This window comes from Pinus tabuliformis, chromosome 2_2 (genome assembly GCF_031772625.1).
Source record: "Pinus tabuliformis cultivar Carrire ecotype Pingquan chromosome 2_2, CPIR1, whole genome shotgun sequence".
Classification (NCBI taxonomy): Eukaryota; Viridiplantae; Streptophyta; class Pinopsida; order Pinales; family Pinaceae; genus Pinus; species Pinus tabuliformis.
The window spans coordinates 1,235,259,318-1,235,281,807 of record NC_142300.1 but is presented as its reverse complement, the minus strand read 5'-3'; the positions used below and the strand labels follow the sequence as shown (position 1 = coordinate 1,235,281,807).

The window sequence follows — 22,490 nt, the reverse complement described above, 5'->3', positions numbered from 1 at the left end:
AATGAGTAGACTGCTGAGGGTGCTGGAGGTGCCCATGCGGTGAAATGATGCTTATCACATGATGGGTGTCCCATGGCTCTCAAAGCTTCACCTGGGGGTGTCAATATGATCCTCTTGTGGATTTGGGCCCTGTTGTCGCACAGATTGACACGACAACGCTCAGACCAGGGGCTGTCACCCTGATCCCTGATCTCTCCGTTTAAGCCTGTCTCCCACGGCTAAGGGGGGTAGTCCCTGTGAGATGATGAAGACCAACTGCCAAACAGTTGGGTGGGAGACACGATATGATGAGCACTAAAATGATTTAATTAATTTAGCAGACCAGTGCCTTAAGAGATTGGTGTTAAAACGATTACTTGCTAGATAATATAGAAATATAAAACGTGAACAACAATCATTTATCATCAAATAATTTAGAACAGTGCAAGATATCAGTTAAAACAACAACGCTCTTATAATGACCAAAGCTTAATAACGATATCCAGTCACTGAAAATTTTGAAGAGATGAATGCTTTAAACAACCACACAAATCATAAATCACTGACCAGATATCATTTTTATGCAGCTAAATCTTCAAGATGATCATTCGTGTGCATAACTTGAAAATTTAAATCTCCAGCATGACAATTTTCTGAAGAAAAACTAAATCCTGACAAAATTCCCATAATGCCTTTTTTTTATTTTTTTAAATTATGATTTTAAAATTTTTACGACTTTTTAATAAAATCTAAAAAAAGTTGAAACATTTCAAAATAAAACTAAAGTTTAACAAATGAATGAAAATTAAAACTATTTAAAAAAAAAAAAATTAATTCCTAAAATTAAAATCTAACTTAAAGTCTATTCTAAAATCAAAATAAACTAAATCAAAATTTTAAAACCTAAACAATTTTTTTTTTTTTTTTTAAAAGTCCTAAGCTAAAGCATATCCTAAATTCTAAAGCTTACATATATATTAAAACTGAATCGGAATATATCTAAGCCTTTATTATCAAAACTCTAAACTTTTATTCTAGAATCTAACCATATATGATAAAAATCGATGTTATGTTTATATCAAGATTCAAAACCAACAACCCAAAAAAAAAAAATCGATGAAACTTATTCAAGCGACCGTCAGCGTGGAAGGAAATGAGCACGTTTGTTTTTTTGCTTGTCGGCCCAAAGAGCTTCGACGGCGGGTAAAGATTTGGAACTCTTTGGTTTCGCAGAGCCACGAAATTTTCCTCACGGCAGCCAGATGATACGCTTGAGGATGGAGCTCGACGGGATGGAGAGGGGCCAAAGCGAGAAGCACGCAGGCCCGTAGAGGTTCGATTATCACAAAGGGAAAGCGAAAGGCTGCGTGAGCAAGGAAAGGGGTTGAGGGGGACGCTGGATCTTGCCGCAGGTTGGAGGGATGAAGCCACAGGATGGGCGCTTTCTGCAGGTTTTGACGGCGGCGTTTTTTTGGATCGGCCCTCCTTTTTATGCAGATAAATCCACAGAAAATGCGATGATGGACAACCGCATACGATAACAGACTTATGAACCCAACCGAAAAAATGAATATCGATTTTTGTTTTTATTTTGCAAAAACTATGCTGAATCAAAGACTGAGAATCGATTTACCCTAAACACCAAGACGCAGATAGACTCACACTATCAGAATAAACTGAAACCACGATGAAAATTACTGCTCACGTGGAAAATCAGAACGATGTTATAAAAAAAAAATACGCCTCTCATATGAATCGGTTTCTGGATTCGAATTGGGAACATTACCTGGCGTTTGATGGAGAGAAATAGCTCACGTGAAAGGTTCTCCACCTACGCTTTTCTTACCTGTCTACAGATACCCTCGACAGCGGCCAAGAAGGACCCTTAAACGCATGCAGGCCTGTGAAATTTTACCGAGCAGCAACTGCACGCAGACACCAGAAAACGTTGAATAAATGTGTGGCAGGCTTGGCTGTGTTTTGTGCAGATGTAGAGGAGTAGCAACAGTATGAATAAACATCTGATGAACAGTGCGGAGCTAATATGAAAAGAAGATAACCTAGAAGCCGATGAAACCTCTCCAATTAGATCTAGATTTTCTCTGATCTGTAGCACCTGTGACCTGCAAGAGAGAAGAAAAACCGCAACATGCATAAAACAAAATTTGAAACCCCAAAAAACTGATTAATTTACAGATTTTGGCCCCTTAACAGCCAGATTTAGCAATAATAATAGAAATATTTTCAGAATATCAGAAACTTCAACTTTACTGTGAAAAGGCTCAAAAAATCTCTCATGCAAACCAGAAAAGTAAATTTAAATGATTAACCCAGGGAAAAAATCAGCTGGGCTCTGCAAGGAAGAGCCTGTGGGAGTTGGCTGGTTCAGCCTAGAACTTCCCCAAATGCCCACCAATCTTCTTAAGTAAGGGTTTTCTGCACACCTTAAATCAACCATCAGTAAAGAGAGCCAAAATGATGCTAGATCTCAAAAAGCAATGGAGATATCTGCTATTACTTCAGAAACCCTAACACCATTCAAACCCTAGCAAGTGAACAAGATACCTGTGCTCACAATACTCTAAGATAAGCTGTTATTAACGGCTGAAAAAATAAAATATGCAGAAATTAAAAATCTCACAGCACTTCTAGAGAGTAACACCAGCAAGATTTGAACCCCAAAGTCTTCTTTTATTAACCAGAAAACATATTACAAGAGAGCTTCTTCAACACAAGTCTCATAGATGCAATCCTCTCAAATGACTCCTAGAACCCTATTTAAAGGAAAAGATCCCAACGGCTAGTTCGAGTGATCCATGTCAAAATGATTTCGACTGTCGATGAGGATCAAGACATCTCTTAATCTCATCCGTCGAAATTATTAATTCATTAAAAAAATGAAATTTTGCATGTATTTACTCAAAATATTATTATTTTATTATTTTTTAGGGTTTTTGCTTTATTTTATAATTTTTTATTTTTTATTTTTTATTATTTTTATTTTTATTTTATTTATTTATTTATTTTTTTAATTTTTAATTTTTAATTTTTAATTCATTTTCTAAATGGATCCTCGAACTAGCCTTTGGAAAAAATTCCCTAGGACCTAGGACTTAGGACTTATGAGGGATTAAAACATTTCCTAACCCTAAAGACACTTTACATCATGACTTTTACAATTTACATCTTAAGGGGACAAACCCACTTAACACAGACCCTCATAAATCACCCAGTTCTGCGACACAACTATAATCTAGCAGATTAACACACTAGGATTCTCCTAAAATTTTAATGACAAAATCAATCCCGGCTTTGGGGTCAGGCTGAAGGAAAACTCTGCCGATCATGGATTGGTGAGACGAAAAACCTTCCGGGATGTAGATTATCATTAGAAAGTTAGGTCCACCCAGGCAATTTACATACACGACTCATATCTGCTAAGATTATTTACGTTTGATATATGCAGACTGGGTTTACAACATAAATTGATCAAGCTTTTGATGATTGCAGGATGGCACGGTCATGTCGATCAAGCGCTACCCCTTTTTGTAAAGAAAAGGGGGTGTACTGCATGGCCATTTGACCGGTAGTGGTCAACATCTGGCTCTACTTGGGGACACGTTGCTGCACTGTAGGAATGTGAGAATCCAGAATCTGCATCCACGCAACACACATATAAAAATAAGTAGTGTCCATCCAAAAATCATCATATACATTAAGCACAGGAAAAATAAAAGCTCTTCATTTATTAACTATCTAGTAACATGAAGGGGCTGCTAGGGTTTACTCGGCTCCGAGCTGCTGTTTTCGCGCCTGCGGCGGCAGGGCCTGCCTCTGGTGAGGCTTTCGGGCCGCCCTTCCACCTTTCCTTGGTGCTCCATCCCGTCGTGCGGCTAATTCTGTGCCGGGGGTTGCTTCGTAGGGTGGGGTTTGCTGTTCATCGGATCCGGTAGCCGGTGGTGCGGTATCGTCTTCGGCCTCTGTTTCCCTTCTCATCGACGGCCCTCTTCCCTTGCGGCGTGCTTTCCTCTGCGAGGCTTTGATATATTATCTTCGTCTGCCGTCCCAGTTTTGGCATGACTGCTCAGCTTTTTTCATAGACAGAGTTCTGGCCTTGTGCTCTGTTTGGGGAGGCAGCGGAGTGCGACCTACCTCTTCTGGTTTCCGGCGGATTTCGGCTCAACTCCGGCTCTGTTTTGGTGGTCCGTCCCAGTTTGTACTGAGCCGTGGTGAGGAGGCGGGGGCTTAGTTAGGCCTCGTGGGGGCGAGGTGGCTGCCCTAGCCGCCTCTGCCCCCAGACCCGAAACGCCTCTGCTCTGGTTGAGCCCTGATGGGTTCCCTTGCTGAGGTGTGGGTTTCTTTTTTTGGTTTTTGCTGGCTTACCTCGGCAGTCATTGGTTGCGTTGAGGGATCTGTGGTGTGGAGTCTATCTCTGCACCGATTCGTGCCGTCTCTTCAATGGCTGTTTCTGGTGGTTTTTTCTTATGGTTTCTTTGGATATTTGGGCGGTACCTTCCTCAGTCACAGATGGAGAGTTGAGGGGGTGGGGGGTGTGGCTACCTTGGCTGCTCCTTTCCATTTCGTGCCTCTTCTTGGCGGCTTTTCGAACTACTGCGCTCTCCTCAGGAGCCATTGTATATATCTGTTTATTTTAGCTTCGTTGGGCAGGGGTTTACTCCTGTATTGCCATTCGAAGGAGCTATCGTTTTTACTGTTTTTATTTTTTGTTTTTTTTTAGCTTGTAAGGGTAGGGGTTCACTCCTGTTGGGGTTTACATACCCTCTTTCTGGTTGCCCTGTTTGAGGGCCTATCTGCATACTTCCCTGAAGTATTGGTTTTTGTAAGTGGTATACCCACACTACAGCATATGCTACTGCATCTACAACATGTAATTTTCAGCAATTCTGAATTAATGGAAATTACGCGCTCTCTTTCTTCGGAAAAAAAAACTATCTAGTAACATGAAAGTAAATCTAATCCTAAAACAGAAATGAAATGCTGAAAAGACAATGAGTAGGGATAGAAATACAATACAAAGGATGCCCTATGGCATCAAATATCATCTCTGAAGAACAGCTTGAGCATTTGGCCATTCGTTGGTAAATCAAGTGGTTCGCCATCCAATCTGCTCAAGTGGAATGAGTTTGGTCCAACTATATCTCGAATAATGTAAGGTCCCAGCCACAAATTGTCAAACTTCTTATGTTTTCCTGGTTTCTCATTCTTGCGATCCCAAAGCAATACCATATCTCCAATCTGCAAAGATCTAGATCGAGAACATTTATCAAAGCTTTTCTTAATGTTAGATTGATTTTTACATATGGCATCAAAAAGTTGTCCTACGAGCTTCATCTAACTCGACAATCTGATCTATTCTATTTTGAACAACATCTTTATTAGTAGAAAAATTCTGGAGAAGCTGATAAGCTGGCAACTTCAGGTGCACAGGTAAAGTAACATCCAAGCCATAAACTAATTCAAAGGGAGATTTACCAGTAGCCTTTTTCTTAGTGATTCTATCTGCCCATAAAGCATATTTGATTTTGCTGTCCCATGATTTCTTTTTATCTCCTACTATCTTCTTGATAATGGTTATGAGATTTTTGTTACTTGATTCAACCAAACCATTACCTTGAGGATAGTAATTTGACGAATGAGATAAGACAATGCCATACTTGAAACAAAAAGATGAAAACTCTAAGGAACTAAAAGCCTTGGCATTGTCGGTAGTGATCTTAGCAGGGACACCAAATCTAGTAATGATGTTATTTTCAATGAAATCCATAATAACCTTTTCAGTGGCATTCTTAGCAGGAATGGCTTCGACCCATTTAGTAAAATAATCCATAGCAGTCAAAATCCATGAGTAGCCATTGCTAGAATTTTCATGGAACTTCCCTATGAAGTCCAGACCCCAATGCTGAAAAGGTGCCTCTACAATGACAGGTTGTAGAGGAAGGGCAACAAGCTTCTGTTTCCCAGTGAATAGTTGACAGGCTTGACACGCTCTAACAAACTTGTGCACATCAGAAAAAATCGAAGGCCAATAATAGCCAGCTTTCAGGATTTTGTGGGCGATAGTTCTAGCAGCATAATGACCACCACAAAATCCTGAATGAAACTCAGAAATTAATTTCTTGGACTCAACGTCATCAACACACCTAAGCACTAAGCCTTCAGGATTTCTCCATCCAAGGCCATCCTTCATAAGGCAATACTTAGTGGCTTTTAGTCTAAGAGCCCTTCTCTTATGAGCAACTAAATGGTTAGGACATGCAAGATTCATCAAGTAATAAACTATGTCCTTATACCACTCATGCTCCGCTAATCTTTGCAACTCTGGCGAAGATAGATCGCTAAGACATAACAAACCAAGAGTCTTTTCATTACCTTCAGTTAACATCTGAGCTAAGCCTTGGCCTTTGATCAACTTGGTGGGTCTGATTTCCAAATCATACTCCTGTATTTTAGTAACCCACCTAGCACGAGTCCCTAAGCAATCGGTTTGAGTTAATATATCCTTAATAGCAGAATGTGGGACGAAAGCAATGATCTTATAATAACCCACATAAGTTTTAAAGTGCTTAAGAGACTTAACCAGGGCATAGGCCTGCTTTTCCATGGTATTGTACTTCAATTCAGAATTTTGAAGTGCTCTACTCATGAAAGCAATACGCTGCTCGTGACCATCTTTATTCTTTTGAAGTAAGACACCAGCAATGGTATCCTCGGAAGCGAAAGAAAAAATCATGAAATCCTTGGAATAATCAGGACTCACTAAGACAGGAGCTTTTGCGATAGCAGATTTGATTTCTTGGAAAGCCTTTTTGCTGTCTTCTTCCCAAACAAATTTTGCATCTTTTTTTAGAAGATTTTGAATAGGCTTGGCTATTTCTGCGTAATATGGGATGAATCTTCTAATAAAATTTATCTTTCCAAGGAAAGACTGAAGGGATTTAAGATTATGTGGGAGAGGAATCTTTTGGATTGCTTCGATTCTTTCAGGATCAATCTTGATTCCTTCCTTCGAAATAATATGGCCCAATAATTTCCCTTCCGTTACCCCAAAAACAGACTTAACCGGGTTCAAAGAAATCCCATATTCTCTACATCTATCGAAGACTTGCCTAAGATGATCTATATGACTGATACCATCTTTAGAGAAAACAGTAAGATCATCTTGGTAAATTTCAATAATTTTCCCGATTAACCCTTTGAAGGCATAATCCATAGCCCTTTGGAAAGTAGCCCCAACGTTTGTTAATCCAAACGGCATTCTAATGTATTCAAAAGTACCCCATGGCGTTGTGAATGTGGTTTTGTGACGATCTTATTAGAATATATTTCTATTTAGTAATGCTCAGTCTTTTAGATGTTTCTATTTTTCTTTTAGCAGTTTCTTAGATGAAACTGTTTGTTCTATATTCTACATAGAAACCTGATGTTTCTATTATTGTAAATATCTTTGTATTATCATTGAGCTGTTAGCTCCATGTGAATTAATTCATTCAACATTCTTTTATGGTATCAGAGCAAGGTTAAGAGATTTCTTGAAAAGTAATTCTCTCTGCATCATAATTTCTTGAGTCTTTTCTAAGGTCGAGCCCTCTGTAAGCCAGGCAGCCTTCACTGAGTCTTAGCCTCGGCTTTGCTCGCTGTGATAAAAGCTTACAGTCGTCCATCTCGATACAGAAATGGATTCTTCCCTTGCATGATCATTTTTCTAAGGAAATAACTTTGTGGCGGTGACTGTTTTCGTGGAAGCGGAATTTTTTTTGGCTGGCCAGTTGCTTGGAATATTGAATCCAGCTATTTTCTTCGACCACATCGTGGAATTCCTCAGCAATCCTGATCCAGGTGTTTTCTCTCGGTTTATAACTTATTTGTTTTTTAAAATCGGAGTCGTGGTCTGAAAATTTGATCTGCGGGCAACTGTCTATTTTTTATTTTTCAAACGCTGTCAAACTTGTGATATACGCTTATTGATTTCAAGCCCGAGGATATTTGAAACCCGTGGATGATATTACAGTTAAAACTCGTGGATATATATATATTTCAGAACTCTTAGATATATATCTGAATCTCTGTAGCAGAGATATCTGTCAAACCCGTGGATATTTGAAACCCTGTAATTCACGTGTAATTTCAAACCCGTGGATATACGCGTGTGTTGTAAAACCCTGTAATTCGCGTGTATTTTCAAACCTGTGGATATACGCGTGTGTTGTAAAACCAGTGGATATATTTCAAACCCGTGTATTCTGATATATTACCACGTAGCTAAGACGTGTCGTAAAGCTTTGAAAATTCTGTGGCGTGGATATCCGTCAATCTCTGTGGCGTGGATATACGCGGGTGTTTTATTTCAAAGATTTATCAGACCCGTGGATATAATACGGGTCCTCATTACCGTCCAGAATACGGGTATTTACATACAGTCCATAATACACCTCCATATATACAGTGAAACCCGTGGCAGTTGAAACCCATCGTATACACCTGTGGATCTATATAGCTGAGCCGTATAGTATATCTCTGAGTCGTTTACAGCTGAGACGTGACGTGAAGCCTTGATAGCTCACGTGGGCCATTGTTTAGATCTTCATCTATTTTCTGTGGGCCATTTTGATACCTGAGACGTATATATATATCCGTAGTGTTTGCCGGCAGTGTGTTACCAATCAGCGGAATTTTTTTTTCTTGTGATCCTGACAGTGTTCATTACAAACTCAGACCTGTGACATCTGTAGACCGGCATTCTCTTGTGGAAATCTGTATTCTCAGAACTGTATTAGCAGTATTACTATTGTTTTAGACAGCAGAAAGTCTGTTCTTTAAATTTTCACCAGCATAAGCAGTCAGCTACATTGTTCTTGTGTGTCATACTTTTGTATTCTCTTTGTGAAAATGGCCACACTTCATCAGACAGCGAATGTTGCAGAACATTCCGAGCAGACAGATTCTGCCTTTTACGCCTTTATGGCTAAAAGGTCTTCAGAACATGTTCCTTCCTCTGCATGGTACATTGATTCTGGTGCATCATGCCACTTCTCTCACAGGCGTGACTGGTTTATTGACTTCTCACCTTTCAGTGATTCAGTAGTATTTGGTGGCGGTGAAAAGTACACTGTTGCTGGCAGGGGTACAGTTCAAATTCAGTCTGGTGGACGCACGCTCATATTTCTAAATGTATACTATGTTCCTGGTATGGAGATTAATCTGCTCTCTGTCAGTCAGATTATGAGGAATTCTCCTCAGCTCGATGTTGTGTTCAGTGCACACAAGTGTTCCATTATTGACAGGGAGACCAGTCTGACAGTTGCTACTGGCCTAGAGGACCATGGTCTATACAGGCTACTTGACACCGTGACTTTCCAGAAGTGGCTCTAGCAGCTCGTGTCTCCTCCCATCAGTACTCTATGGCATCAGCGATATGGGCATCTCAATATGCAGTATCTCTCTCAGCTCTCTCGGGAGGGACTTGTGTCAGGATTACCTGATATTCAGACTCAGCAGTTGGGGGTATGCAGCGCCTGTCAAGCGGGAAAGCAACATCGGTCGTCATTCAAAAATGGAGAATCTTGGCGCGCATCCCAGGTACTTCAGTTACTTCATGCTGATATTTGTGGTCCTATGAATACAGCTTCTATCACTGCTTGCAAATACTTTTTACTTATTGTAGATGACTTCAGTAGAAAGATGTGGGTGTATTTTTAAAAAATAAATCTGATGCTCTTAGTACCTTTCAGAAGTTTAAAACTTTAGTTGAAAACGAATCTGGTTGTAATATCATGACCTTAGGACCGACAATGGGGGGGAATTTTGTTCCTCAGCTTTTGCCAACTTCTGTGATATTCATGGCATCAAACGTCAATTAACCACACCTTACACTCCCCAGCAGAACAGTGTTGTCGAGCGTCGCAACCGCACGGTTGTTGAAATGGCTCGTTCCATGTTACAACACCGGAGTGTTCCAAACAAATTCTGGGCTGAAGCAGTATTTACTGCTGTTTACCTTCTTAACAGATCCCCTACTCAGGCTGTTAAAGGGAAGACTCCTGAAGAATTGTGGTCTGGTCGTAAGCCTAAGATCAGTCATCTCAAAGTTTTTGGCTCAGTTGCATATGTTTGGATTCCATCTGCTAAGCGATCTAAGTTGGATTCCAAAAGTCAGAAACTCATGATGACAGGTTACAGTGATCATCACAAGGCCTATAGGCTGATAGATATAGCCACTGGTCGACTTAGCTTCAGTCGAGATGTAGTATTTGATGAAGACAGAGGATTCTTTCAGTCCTCTTCCTCTGAGCAGCTCTCTGAGGATCCGCCTCACAGTGTTCTTCTTCCAGTCAGTCCATCTGATGGGAGGGATGATGTAGCATCAGGGTTTGATACTACTCTATCTGAGCTTCCTCCAGAAGCTAATCCTCCTCTTGCTGTTCCTATTGCTCTTGAGCCTGCTTCTCTTCCTCCTGATATTGGTTCCTCTAATCCTGATATTGGTTCTTCTTCTCTCGCCCAAATGGTGGGCTAAAACCATAGGTGATCTCCGGGATGACGAGCTCCTTGAAGGTAGAACTTCTAGGCATAAGAACAGACAACAGTCTACAGTCAATTTTGCTCTTATGGCTAACCTTCACAGTACTTTTGAGCCTCAAACATATTCAGAGGCTAAGGGTACATCTGAGTGGGAACAGGCTATGGAAGCAGAATTTCAGAGTCTTCAGAAGAATCACACATGGACCCTTTCTGATCTTCCTGCAGACAAAACACCCATAGGTTGCAAATGGGTGTATAAAGTAAAATACAAAGCTGATGGAACCTTAGACAAGTATAAAGCTCAGCTTGTGGCTCGAGGATTTTCACAGAAGGAAGGCATCGACTATGAGGAGACTTTTGCTCCTACAGCCAAGATGAGTACCATAAGGCTTGTTCTTGCCCTAGCAGCTCAGTTCAATTGGAAAGTTCATCAGATGGATGTAAAAAGTGCTTTCCTAAATGGTGATCTCCAAGAAGAAGTCTACATGACGCAGCCTCCAGGATTCAAGGTTGCTGGTCAAGAACAGAAAGTGTGTCGGTTAGTTAAAGCAATCTATGGATTGAAACAAGCTCCTCGGGCTTGGTACATGAAAATTGATCAGTACCTGACAGATCAAGGTTTTCAGCGTAGTCCATCTGATGCAAACCTGTATATCCAGCATACTGGTGATGATATCTTATTTGTAGTCGTCTATGTGGATGATCTTATCATTACTACTTACTGGCAGCTCTGCACATTTGATCCATGGGATCAAACAAGATCTATGCAGAACGTTTGAGATGACAGACTTGGGACTTCTTCATTACTGTCTGGGAGTTGAAGTGTGGTAGACTGAAAATCAGATCTTTCTTTCTCAGTCCAAGTATGCTAAAAATCTTGTGGAAAGGTTCAGAATGCAGGATTGCAAACCGGCCACGACTCCTATGGAACCAGGGCTCAAACTTTCAGCACAGTCATCCTCTCCTCCTGTGGATGAAACTTTATTCAGGCAATTAGTGGGCAGTCTCATCTATCTTACTGCTACCAGACCTGACATCAGTTTTGCAGTAAGCTACATTTCTCGCTTTATGTCAGCTCCTAAAGCTGATCATTGGATAGCAGCAAAGCGGGTACTACGATATGTGCGTGGTACTTCTGATTATGGCCTCTTATATACCCGCAGCTCCAATCCTATTCTCAGTGGCTACACTGACTCTCACTGGGCCGGTTCGGTTGATGACCGTAAATCTACAGCTGGGTATGTGTTTAGTCTAGGGTCTGGAGCTGTTACTTGGACTAGTAAGAAGCAACAGGTAGTGGCTCTCTCCTCAACAGAAGCAGAGTATCGGGAGCAGTTAAGGCAGCCTGTGAGGCAGTTTGGCTTCGTAGTATGCTTGCAGATATGCATGTTTTTCAGACAAGGCCTACTTCTTTGTTTTGTGATAATCAGGGAGTGCTCAAACTTGCCAAGAATCCAGTCTTTCATGAACGAACAAAGCATGTGGAAACTCACTGCCACTACATTCGACAGCTGGTTGAAGACGGCACAGTTCAGTTGCACTATGTTCCCACAACAGAGCAGCCCGCCGATATTTTCACCAAGCCTCTTGGTCCTGATAAATTTGTAAAATTTCGCGGGTCTATTGGTGTTGTAAATAGATTGAGCATTAAGGGAGGGTATTAGAATATATTTCTATTTAGTAATGCTCAGTATTTAGATGTTTCTATTTTTCTTTTAGCAGTTTCTTAGATGAAACTGTTTGTTCTATATTCTACATAGAAACCTGATGTTTCTATTATTGTAAATATCTTTGTATTATCATTGAGCTGTTAGCTCCATGTGAATTAATTCATTCAACATTCTTTTAGATCTTCCCTTTTAACCCATACCTGATTGTACCTAGAAAAACCATCTAGCAGCGACATCATTCCAGAACCAGTTACTCTTTGCAACAAATTTTCCATGTTTGGCAAAGGGTAATTATCCTTTTTGCATGCTAGATTAAGGTTTCTAAAATCGACACAAATTCTTATTGTACCGTTCTTTTTCCTAACAATCACCAAATTTGAACACCATGTCGAATGCCTAGTTTGAGCGATGATCCCTGCTGCAAGCATTTTTGCAAGTTCTTTCTGGACCAAGGGGGCTAACTTAGGATTAATTTGCCTAAGTTTCTGACGAAAGGGTTTAGCATTTTCGTCTTTTAAGGGAATAGTATGCTCCATAACATCTTCCCTATAGCCTTTTAATTCGTCGTAAGAAAAAGCTAGAACATCTCGATATTCGCGAAGTAAATTAGTTAACTTTTTCCTTTCTTCCAAACTAGTACCTTTACCAATTTTAACCATTTTCGGGTTTTCAGAAGTACCAATATTAATTTCGAGGTACTCGCTTGGGTCCATCTTGTTTTCTTCTTTCAGCTTCGTAGCATCATGCCGATCAAAATGTTGCTCTAGAGCAACCACATTCCTAGGAGTAGGATTTATGATATGCTCATGATTTAAAACTCCCTCCTCCTCAGAAACTATCCGGAAATCCTCAAACTCATCTAAACTATTAAGGAAACGAATGACTTGTTTTTCGTCATTAAAAACTTGCCAATGCTCTGAGTTGTCTGGAACAGATGGTCTGAATATTACTTCCATTTTAATCTTATCATTAATTAGTTCATCCGACAACTGGAAAGTAGTAGCAGCTACAGCAAGTTCATCTGCCAGACTATTTTGCTCTCTCGGAATTGCTTCGAGGTCAAGGGCATCAAAATGCCCCATAGTATCCCACACAACATTTCTGTAGTTTCTTAATCTTTGATTTCTGCATGTGAATTTATTCTTAAGCTGCATGATAACTAAATCAGAATCTCCTTTAATGCTAAGCAATCTAACCCTCAAGGACTTGGCCAATTCAAGACCCAACAGTATAGCCTCATATTCAGCGACATTGTTGGTTGCCTCAAATTCTAATCGATAGGCAAACTTGAAAATGTGACCAAGGGGAGATTTAAGCACTATTCCCGCACCTTTACCAGCCCTAGATGATGCACCATCAAAGTACATATACCAAACTTTATCCTTGAGACCCTTAATCTTATCATCAGGAGGAATTATAAAATTAGACATGATGGCGTAGTTCCCAATGTCAGATTGCTCTTTAATTATTTCGTTATGAGTTCTCCTAGGATCTTCAACATGAAACTTTCTTTCGGGCTCTCTATTTAGTCTTACAAAACCATCACCACTAGGAGAAGGAATCATGGCATACGACCAATTCATTTGAATGCTTCCTCCTAGATCAGAGGCCCACTTTCTAGATAACAGCATACCCCAGGCATCAGGCACATCCACAACAACAATATCCATGACAACCATGATGTCTGGGTAAACTGAAAGATGAACTTGCAAATCTTTGATTAAACCATGTACTTCGATTTTCTTAGAATCCATGGCCCATATGTTATAATAGGGTCTAGAAACTCTTAAGTTAAGCTGTTCCATGACCCTTTTAGTCATTACACAAGCGGATGCACTAGAATCCAACATGCAATTATTCAATTTATACCCATTAACTAATAAGGTGATGAAAAAAGGCTGGTGATCTTTGTTATCAGCATCTAAGCTTTGCAGATATATGGGAGCATCATGATAGCCAACTTCCTGAGTCTTCTGTTGAGAAGTATTGACTTGAGGACCTTGAATCGCTTTTAGTAACTTGTCTCTTTGGGAAGGGATTTTAGCAATCTCGGAGACAGGAACCCAGATTTTAGCATTGTTATAGTTATACCAAGTTCCCAAATCGACATCTATTCCAGAGTTTACACCCGGGTTAAAAGTTCGAAGGGGTATTTGATTCTCGCTTTGATCTTTATCCTTTCTCTGATAGGTCAAACCCTTATCTCTAGCAATTTCCAAGATTTGCTCAGGAGAGGGTTTTTCACCATATAACCTAGCCAAAATATCATCTTCGTTTTCAAGGTTATTTATACTAAAAGCTGATGAAAGATTCTCAACATCACGACTCCTTTCCTTAACCTCTATCCAATCATCCAAAGACAAAGGAAACTTGCTGCCTACTACATTTATTTGATCGCTTGTTCCAAACATTCCATTATCTAAAATTCTTCTAATAATGGGACAAGTGGCCTCTTCACGAAGAGCATCACAAACCCGACAATAAGGAGGAGCATTATCAACCAAATTAGTCAGCGGATTAGGAGGTCTTTGCTCACTAGTTTGACCCTTTCTTTGCCAATTGTTATTTCTATTATTATTGTTTCGAGGTTGAAAATTTTGCGATCTTTCCATTTGAATCAACTTATTTTGCAAAGTGGTTATCTCCTTATTATGATTAATTTCCATAGTCTCAATTTTTTGAAGCAATTTTAGAACAAGCTCACTTTCAGGTTCTTGGGCTGCTTTTCCCTTAGGTTCTTTTAGTTTCGTAGCGGCCCTATCGAAACCTGGGATCTCAGACTTTCCAGATGCGGCCTTGTCCTTTTCAAGTTCTATAGCTAAAGATTGGCAATCTCTATAATCATTAAGTTTAGCACGCCTTAATTCATAAGATGGTTTAGGACTAAAGGCATCAATGTAAAAATCTTGGAGAGTTTTATCTGTAGGTTTATAATCTTGAGGTAATTCTCTAACAATTCCGTTAAACCTTTTATTAAATTCTTCAACATTTTCATCCTCTCTCTTTTTTATTAGGCTAAGAGCTTTTACTAGGTGTCTTCCTTCTCTCTTATCTCCATATTTTTCTTTAAATGCATTAATGATTGACTGTAAAGAGTTAAATGAATTCTGAGGCTTTTCTGCAAACCAATCATAAGCATCGCCTCCTAGAGTTAAGATGAAAAGAGTCATTCTGACATCCTCATGATCAAAATCAGCAGATCTTGCGTATTTAGCCATCCATATGCTAAAATCTCGCAAATGAGAGTTAGCACTAATCGCATTATTCCCTTGAAAATTAGGCAATTTATCGATCCCAATAGATGGAATATCGTTGGGATATCCTGGAATATTAGAAAAATCACAAGGGGCATACATATCCATGATGTTGTGCCTAGCTTGACCCTTAAATAACAAATGAATATCAGAGAGGGCTTCTTGTCCAAGGTCTACAAGAAGTGTACGAGAAGCGAGTTTGTGTAATCGTACCCTGAGGACCTTTTCAGGATCAGGAGTAGGGTTGCACAGACTGCTTGGATGTCTTCTAGTGTACACTCTTGAAGATAATATATGAAGTGGAGTCGCCACCTGAACAAGAAGTAAAACACGAAATAGCTTGAGATGAAAGAACCAAGGACAGAAAAACTCTATCCCCGACAACGACGCCAAAAAATGTTGTCGCACAGATTGACACGACAACGCTCAGACCGGGGGCTGTCACCCTGATCCCCGATCTCTCCGTTTAAACCTGTCTCCCATGGCTAAGGGGGGTAGTCCCTGTGAGATGATGAAGACCAACTGCCAAACAGTTGGTTGGGAGACACGATATGATGAGCACTAAAATGATTTAATTAATTTAGCAGACCAGTGCCTTAAGAGATTGGTGTTAAAACGATTACTTGCTAGATAATATAGAAATATAAAACGTGAACAACAATCATTTATCATCAAATAATTTAGAACAGTGCAAGATATCAGTTAAAACAACAACGCTCTTATAATGACCAAAGCTCAATAACGATATCCAGTAACTGAAAATTTTGAAGAGATGAATGCTTTAAACAACCACACAAATCATAAATCATTGACCAGATATCATTTTTATGCAGCTAAATCTTCAAGATGATCATTCGTGTGCATAACTTGAAAATTTAAATCTCCAGCATGACAATTTTCTGAAGAAAAACTAAATCCTGACAAAATTCCCACAATGCCTTTTTAAATTTTTTTTTTTTTTTTTAATGATTTTAAAATTTTTATGACTTTTTAATAAAATCTAAAAAAAGTTGAAACATTTCAAAATAAAACTAAAGTTTAACAAATGAATGAAAATTAAAACTATTTAAAAAAAAAATTAATTCCTAAAATTAAAATCTAATTTAAAGTCTATTCTAAAATCAAAATAAACTAAATCAAAATTTTAAAACCTAAACAAAACTTTTTTTTTTTCAAGTCCTAAGCTAAAGCATATCCTAAATTCTAAAGCTTGCATATATATTAAAACTGAATTGGAATATATCTAAGCCTTTATTATCAAAACCCTAAACTTTTATTCTAGAATCTAACCATATATGATAAAAATCGATGTTATGTTTATATCAAGATTCAAAACCAACAACCCAAAAAAAAAATCGATGAAACTTATTCAAGCGACCGTCAGCGTGGAAGGAAATGAGCACGTTTGTTTTTTTGCTTGTCGGCCCAAAGAGCTTCGACGGCGGGTAAAGATTTGGAACTTTTTGGTTTCGCAGAGCCACGAAATTTTCCTCACGGCAGCCAGATGATACGCTTGAGGATGGAGCTCGACGGGATGGAGAGGGGCCAAAGCGAGAAGCACGCAGGCCCGCAGAGGTTCGATTATCACAAAGGGAAAGCGAAAGGCTGCGTGAGCAAGGAAAGGGGTCGAGGGGGACGCTGGATCTTGCCGCAGGCTGGAGGGATGAAGCCACAGGATGGGCGCTTTCTGCAGGTTTTGACGGCGGCGTTTTTTGGATCGGCCCTCCTTTTTATGTAGATAAATCCACAGAAAATGCGATGATGGACCACCGCATACGATAACAGACTTATGAACCCAACCGAAAAAATGAATATCGATTTTTGTTTTTATTTTGCAAAAACTATGCTGAATCAAAGACTGAGAATCGATTTACCCTAAACGCCAAGACGCAGATAGACTCACACTATCAGAATAAACTGAAACCACGATGAAAATTACTGCTCACGTGGAAAATCAGAACGATGTTATAAAAAAAAAATACGCCCCTCATATGAATTGGTTTCTGGATTCGAATTGGGAACATTACCTGGCGTTTGATGGAGAGAAATATCTCACGTGAAAGGTTCTCCACCTACGCTTTTCTTACCTGTCTACAGATACCCTCGACAGCGGCCAAGAAGGACCCTTAAACGCATGCAGGCCTGTGAAATTTTACCGAGCAGCAACCTCACGCAGACGCCAGAAAATGTTGAATAAATGTGTGGCAGGCTTGGCTGTGTTTTTTGCAGATGTAGAGGAGTAGCAACAGTATGAATAAACAACTGATGAACAGTGCGGAGCTAATACGAAAAGAAGATAACCCAGAAGCCGACGAAACCTCTCCAATTAGATCTAGATTTTCTCTGATCTGTAGCACCTGTGACCTGCAAGAGAAGAAAAACCGCAACATGCATAAAACAAAATTTGAAACCCCAAAAAACCGATTAATTTACAGATTTTGGCCCCTTAACAGCCAGATTTAGCAATAATAATAGAAATATTTTCAGAATATCAGAAACTTCAACTTTACTGTGAAAAGGCTCAAAAAATCTCTCATGCAAACCAGAAAAGTAAATTTAAATGATTAACCCAGGGAAAAAATCAGCTGGGCTCTGCAAGGAAGAGCCTATGGGAGTTGGCTGGTTCAGCCTAGAACTTCCCCAAACGCCCACCAATCTTCTTCAGTAAGGGTTTTCTGCACACGTTAAATCAATCATTAGTAAAGAGAGCCAAAATGATGCTAGATCTCAAAAAGCAATGGAGATAACTGCCATTACTTCAGAAACCCTAACACCATTCAAACCCTAGCAAGTGAACAAGATACCTGTGCTCACAATACTCTAAGATAAGCTGTTATTAACGGCTGAAAAAATAAAATATGCAGAAATTAAAAATCTCACAGCACTTCCAGAGAGTAACACCAGCAAGATTTGAACCCCAAAGTCTTCTTTTATTAACCAGAAAACAGATTACAAGAGAGCTTCTTCAGCACAAGACTCACAGATGCAATCCTCTCAAATGACTCCTAGAACCCTATTTAAAGGAAAAGATCCCAACGGCTAGTTCGAGTGATCCATGTCGAAATGATCTCGACCGTCGATGAGGATCAAGACATCTCTTAATCTCATCCGTCGAAATTATTAATTCATTAAAAAAAATGAAATTTTGCATTTATTTACTCAAAATATGATTATTTTATTATTTTTTAGGGTTTTTGCTTTATTTTATAATTTTTTTATTTTTTATAATTTTTATTTTTATTTTATTTATTTATTTATTTTTTAATTTTTAATTTTTAATTTTTAATTCATTTTCTAAATGGATCCTCGAACTTAGCCTTTGGAAAAAATTCCCTAGGACCTAGGACTTGGGACTTATGAGGGATTAAAACATTTTCTAACCCTCAAGACACTTTATATCATGACTTTTACAATTTACATCTTAAGGGACAAACCCACTTAACACAAACCCTCATAAATCACCCAGTTTTGCGACACAACTATAATCTAGCAGATTAACACACTAGGATTCTCCTAAAATTTTAATGACAAAATCAATCCCGGCTTTGGGGTCAGGCTGAAGGAAAACTCTGCCGATCATGGATCGGTGAGACGAAAAACCTTCCGAGATGTAGATTATCATTAGAAAGTTAGGTCCACCCAGGCAATTTACATACACGACTCATATCTGCTAAGGTTATTTACATTTGATATATGCAGACTGGGTTTACAACATAAATTGATCAAGCTGTTGATGACTGCAGGATGGCACGGTCATGTCGATCAAGCGCTACCCCTTTTTGTAAAGAAAAGGGGGTGTACTGCATGGGCATTTGACCGGTAGTGGTCAACAGGCCCCAATTAAGTTGCCCAACCCATGATGAAACCACCTGCCAATTACATATAATGTCCAGTGCTAGATCCTCACCATCAGAAACAATAATTCGTTAGTCCATCTAAGTGAACCAAGCTTGTTAATCAAGACCAAATTGAGACTTCATATTGGGCTTCCCTTCTAAATTTGGGGTTTTAATCTCGTAACAGTGTTACCTCCCTAGGTAGTAGTGGCTAATAAACAACCCTATTAGGTGTTTCCAGCCCCTAAGTGGAAAGATAGGTCCCTGGTACATCCTTCAATTTATAGGTGGCATATGAGCAATGATGAAATGGATGGAGTCACAGGGGTCTCGAGGCCAAATGCCATGGGCACAAGGATAGCCATAAAGAGGGATGTCCACATATTAGGTATACGGATGTAGGAGGAAGCAATCATGGATATTGAGTTACCTCGACCTTTGTTTTTCCGCCTCTCTTTATTTTCCTTTTGCCTTTTCTTGATTTTTCTTTGTATTACTGCTTGGGGCTCTAGGAAATTATAGCATGCTCTGAATGATGTAAAACAGTTATTACCCCCTTAAGGTGGGACAGTTCATTGCCCACCAGGGGTTGGGACGTGCATGGGTTCCTTAATGATGTGGGGACACTTATGGAGCCCTAGGAACTAGGTAGACTACCATGATAAGGGGTAGAGCTCATGTCTTGGCCATATTTTGCATTTTATAGTTTTGTTTTTTCTTTCTTGCTAGTGGCCATGATATGCTTGTACCTTTCTTTTTCGCTGCATCAACCTTCGGTGCAACATTTCTTGGCCCGACCTGGATATGTGGACAAGGGGAGGGGAATGCTAGTGCCTTGTGGAAGCAGAGAAGGAAAATGATGAAATAGGGCTTGTAATGCGCGGAGGGGAGTCAAAAATGTAGAATGGGAAAGTAGGACCATGCTACCTAAATCGGGGTATTATCTTGATTGTTTCATTATGATTCTCTTGGATTGCTTGGTTGTTTTTGTTTTTCCACAACCTCCTAGTGGGGTTGCAGGTACATAATGAAGACTACCAGGGTTGTGGCAGCAAAGGAAGAAGGATGGAAGAACAAAGTAATAAGAAGACTTGTTATTGGATGGACTTTGGACTTAGAGGGAGCAAACAAGATCGACCTAATTGAAGCACGTTTATGATCTATGTGACCTCTAAGGTGGAGATGGCTAGAACTTTTAAAGGATGACGTTGATTCAAAGATGAACTCGTAACTTTGATATGTTTCTAATAAGGACTGTGGTCCTCTTCATCTAGTGTAAGAGGCAGTTCATTGAAGGATCGTAAGATTTGTTACCGCTCAAACTAGCAAGGGTCATAGGAGGGGATCCTATAGAGCAACTACTAGGTCAAGTGGCAACAATGGGGCGATAGCCCATTGTCACCTCACCCAAAGCTCCTTGCTCTTTACAGACTTTTATCGATGGGAGCCGTTCTGGTATGAGAGGAATCACTAGAATAGATGGATGAATGATAGGATGCAGGGTGATTCCTAAAGCCTATTCATAAGAGAGGCTTAGATAATGGGCTCACTTGCTATAGTAGCAAGATGGATGACTCTATTAGAAGGCTAAGAGGACGCATAGACCTAGGGTTTGAGGAGTGTTACTTGAAAAGAGGTTCCCAAGATCAAGGAATCCTAGAAACTAGGGTTTGTAAGTGGTCTTTGTGAAATTGAAGTTATAATGTAAGTGAGACCACAAAGAAGCCCAAGTGGACCCGAACGAGGTCAAGGGTTTGGATTGGAGCAACAAATGGATAATCTTGACCAAGTTAAGGAGGAGAATAGGATCAAGGAATTGAATTCTTCTTGAAATTTGAGTGCAATGACCCTAATGAAGCCACCAACCAAAGGGAATCTAGGATTAATGGTCTTCAAGCTAGGGCTTTGAATATCTTGATACTTCTACGTGGGATCGACCTCAAATTTGGAGGACCTCTCAAAGAACCCTAACCCAGTAGTTGACTAGTTTTCAAGGATTTTCAATGGCTAGAAACAATTTTAGGTGATGGCCTAGGAGGCTTGGCCTACTAGGTTAGGGCTTAGAATAGAAGGAGGTGAAAAAGAGTTTTCTTTTGCAATCACCTTTGGACTAGACCAGTGCCTAGCCTTTTGGGAGAATGGAGTCTAATGGAAACGACGTTTAGAGATGCTTAATTTCAATCAAGGAATTCGCCAACAACTTCGTATGGCATTAGTAGCAACTAGGTTACAAGGGAATTTTATACTTCTAATTATTTGCAAATGATGATTTATCAAGATAATGCATAAGCAATCATTTATTCGTAGGACAATAATCCACCATACATTTCAACAATCAATAGGAGAAATCCATCTCAAAGACAAGATAAGCAACTTCACATAAGCCCAAGAGCAACTACACCAGCTTCGTGAATGAAAATATTCCATAGATCATTTCATGAGACAAAATTACAAGATAAAGCATGAAAAGAGTACTCACAATGTATAGCGAAATTATTCCAATCATCAAGTGCAAGAAAAGCGAAGTGAAGCAGAGAACTTATGAACGCAGAAATAGATATGCAAATATTTATTAATAATTAGATAAATTACAGATGATGTCTTTTACAATGGGGTTTCCTGGCTTAAATACTGCCACGGGCACCCTTTGGGGAAAGGGCATGATCTTATGATCGTGCCCTTTCGTCTAATTAATCCTAAAATTAAATAATAAATCTAAAATTAAAGACTAACTAATTTTTTACATAACATTGCCTTCCTCTCGAAAGAATGCTTTGTCCTCAAAGCATAAGTAACGACGATTGTTGTTAAAGGATGATTCATTCTCCCAGAAAGCGTCTTCTTCGAGTAAGCCCTTCCACTTGATCAGATATTCTAAGATGATCAAGGTCGCACACTTTAAAAGGTCTTGGATTAATCTCTCAAGTTCCGTTTTTTGGTGATGTGGATATCGGTATGGCTTGATGTTGACAGGGTCTGACCCTGCCTTGACTTCTATTGTATCTCAATTTCCCTATTAGGTGGCATCTTCATAGGTAGGTCTTGAAATACTTTTTCATGCGTTTGAATCAAATCTTGTATCTCTGGTGACTCTTTCTCGTCATATTTGTAGATAACACTCTAAACGGTACGTTGTACTACATAAGCGGGTGCTCCTTTTGCGAGTTAGTTTCATCATCTGAGATGATGATACAACTTGATTTTCTGGTGTG

The 22,490-nt window shown here is 39.5% G+C and overlaps 1 protein-coding gene across 1 annotated transcript in view; it reads left to right on the top strand.

The window, feature by feature from the left end:
* The window catches only part of LOC149197950 (uncharacterized), a 137,494-nt gene extending 120,270 nt beyond the window's left edge, over positions 1-17,224 (top strand). Inside the window, exon 7 of the mRNA XM_089408883.1 lies at positions 16,918-17,224. Within this exon, the coding sequence (XP_089265009.1) occupies positions 16,918-17,224 (307 nt within the window). The remainder of the gene's footprint in view (positions 1-16,917) is intronic.
* The last annotated feature ends 5,266 nt before the right edge of the window (positions 17,225-22,490 follow it).